The sequence below is a fragment of the Anopheles darlingi genome, chromosome X (assembly GCF_943734745.1).
Source record: "Anopheles darlingi chromosome X, idAnoDarlMG_H_01, whole genome shotgun sequence".
In the NCBI taxonomy this organism is placed as follows: Eukaryota; Metazoa; Arthropoda; class Insecta; order Diptera; family Culicidae; genus Anopheles; species Anopheles darlingi.
The window spans coordinates 8,292,555-8,295,054 of NC_064873.1; the positions used below are offsets into that span (position 1 = coordinate 8,292,555).

A 2,500-nucleotide genomic window follows, 5' to 3' on the forward strand; every position below is an offset into this window, starting at 1 on the left:
ATGATATTTTATAACTCGTCTTAGTTTGATGATGACGAGTTTATTTGTTATATTCTGAGCAGACTGTCACGATCTCCCTTGCGTTAAGGTAGGAGTAATGATAACGTACACAGCGAATTGCTGCTTTAATGCCATCATATCCACTGCCTTCTTATTCAGACACCCTGTGCGTTCCTGCAAGCATCGTAAAATTCAAAAGCGAGCTGATACTGTTAGTTTCAGCTAATAAATCTATGGGCCGATATACCCTTCTGCCTACTGCGAATCAAAAACTTCTTTTGATTAACCTCGTGCAAGATGCAGCAAAGAAGAAAGCACGTGATTTCAGTGTGGTATTTAATCGAATCACTGTTGTACAATATCGTGCGGACGTTAAGCCTTGCCGGTAATTCCTTTGCTGGGCTCAAGTAACGCAAGGGAAACGCAGTGTATGCAAATGCCACTATTCGTTTCTATATATTTATTTTGTATCGCTTTATAGTATAGTACCATTGATCAATTGTTCATATTGTGGTATTTCTCTGATGTTCTCATTATCAATTTTATTAATTAGTTGTCCTTTTATCTTGTTTTATAATTATTTGCTAATTTTGTGCTATCGTCCTCCTCCCTTGCTGCTACTCACGTTACGTACGTTAACTCTGTTTCCCTCCATTTGCACCTTGTGGTTTCGTTTAGTTTTTCACTTGATTTTTCACGAATTCCATTATTCGCGAGCGTCTGTCTTACATTAGTAAAATATCTATATAATTGGTTTGCTCGTGAGTATCTCTGATGCGTTGTTATTTGTGTCAAATATGTTCCTCATCGGGTGAATCGACTTCGCTTTGCTCCGATTTGTTCGTTTTGTGAACCATAATTTCACCTTCTTTCGTCTACTAGTAGTTTCTTGTTAATGCAGGCGCACCTTTCCGTGAGAGTACGGCGCCAATGGCTAATAGGCCAACCTCCCTTAGTGGAATGGTGGTGGTGAGAGTATGTAAGGGTTTTTGTGCTTGTGATTTCGTGGGCGCATTATTTTTCGCGTATTAAATCGATTCTCAATCTCAATTTATGATGATGCTTTCAAGCGGGAGAGGGGAACTAGAAAGGATTTTGCAAGAGTAATGCAAATTAATTGGCATATATTTGTTTAATTTAATGTCTTTTCCTATTCTTCCTCTCCGACGAGATAAGGAACTCCTTCATTGGTTAGTTATTAAAAATGTACTATCCGTTCAGTTCATAATATGAATAATTACGCACCAATGGGTTGCTGATTATCTGCACCCCGGCTCCAGCTCGGGCGCAACCGCGACCGAGGCAGTGGTACCGTGATTTTGATGAAATACATTTTACGTCTGTATGTTCGTCGTATTTTCACGCGTACTTATCTTGCGCTATACCCATTGGTCGCGTGTTCCCATTCCTGAATAATTCCAATGCCATTGAACTCTTAAAAACTGAGCTCAAAGCCCTATAAGAATAAAACAGATGCGCTTATGCATTGCATTTACGATTGCCTTATGATATAATGGAAAACAGAGAATAGAAAGCAGACGAAGGAAAATGAAAAAAAATGCATCGAAAATGTAGACCTTGAGAAAATGGAGAGCTGTGTAAAATACTATGGTTCACCAGGCAAATGATGTTGAAAAATTATTCTAAACAAAATTAATAAAAAGAGAAATGTTTGTGTTTACACGAGAAAGATTTGCGTTTTACTTCCGACGCTGATCTGACTTGGCGGGATGAAAGACGGGCTAGAAGTAATGGCGCCGTTTGGTACGCTTGTTCGTTTTTTTTTGTTTCTTAAAGGAACTTATTGCTTTTCTGCTAAAATGAACCATCTGTAATGATAATACTATGTATCCTTTAACATTTTCGCTTCCTTACTAGTGTCCTAACATTCCAGCTTACCTCTTTTAAGGCCTACGGCCCAGAATTCGGTCCAGGGCCTCCCGAGTGCGCACGTCGCAACACATCTTTTAAAGATTTGTAACATTTGTGCGAGAAATTTAAAAGAAAAAGAAAAACGATCCATCGGATGAGATCGGTCAACGGTTGGAAAGGAAAAACACCCTACTCTATAACGCATCTATTCGAACACTATTCGATACTGCGAGGTGTGTCTCCCCGTTCCTAACAACTAGTTCGTGGTTTAACACGGAAAACCCTTGGTTGTCCTCGGCGTAGGTTCAAGAATAATCGAAAGCGAATGCTCCAGCCTAACGGGAGTAACGGTTGGTTTGTGTAAAAGCCTGTACTAGGGGAGAAGAGACAACTAAAACCGTTCGAATGCCGAAAAATGGGGCAAAATGGTGAATTGATTTAGGGCAGCCTAACGAACCAGTGTCTCTGGTCCAATTGGGCTCTTACTAGGCGAATCACTTCGTGTGTTTGTGTGTTTGTGTGTGTGTGTGTGTGTGTGTGTGTGTGTTTGTTTGTCCATATATCTATCGGTCTAGTGATCATTATACGTCAGCGCAGTGTATCGTTAGTTTTGAACATCTTCTTATTA

The 2,500-nt window shown here is 39.9% G+C and overlaps 2 protein-coding genes across 6 annotated transcripts in view; one reads left to right on the forward strand and one right to left on the reverse strand.

The window, feature by feature from the left end:
• Positions 1 to 345, forward strand: part of LOC125957692 (uncharacterized) — a 2,592-nt gene extending 2,247 nt beyond the window's left edge. For 2 of the 3 annotated variants that reach the window (XR_007469251.1, XR_007469252.1), the window contains 2 exons: positions 1 to 88; positions 160 to 344. The exon at positions 1 to 88 is cut by the window's left edge and continues 70 nt beyond it. Coding sequence is in view for 1 of the 3 variants with exons in the window: in XM_049690562.1 (XP_049546519.1) it covers positions 1 to 4 (4 nt within the window). In the remaining 2 variants the exon portion in view is untranslated. The other variant, XM_049690562.1, reaches the window with a different exon arrangement.
• A 1,281-nt stretch (positions 346 to 1,626) lies between these two features.
• LOC125957540 (acetylcholine receptor subunit alpha-like) overlaps positions 1,627 to 2,500 on the reverse strand; it is an 8,592-nt gene continuing 7,718 nt past the window's right edge. For all 3 annotated transcript variants that reach the window (XM_049690328.1, XM_049690335.1, XM_049690319.1), the window contains one exon: positions 1,627 to 2,500. This exon is cut by the window's right edge and continues 787 nt beyond it. The gene's annotated coding sequence lies outside the window, so the exon portion shown is untranslated.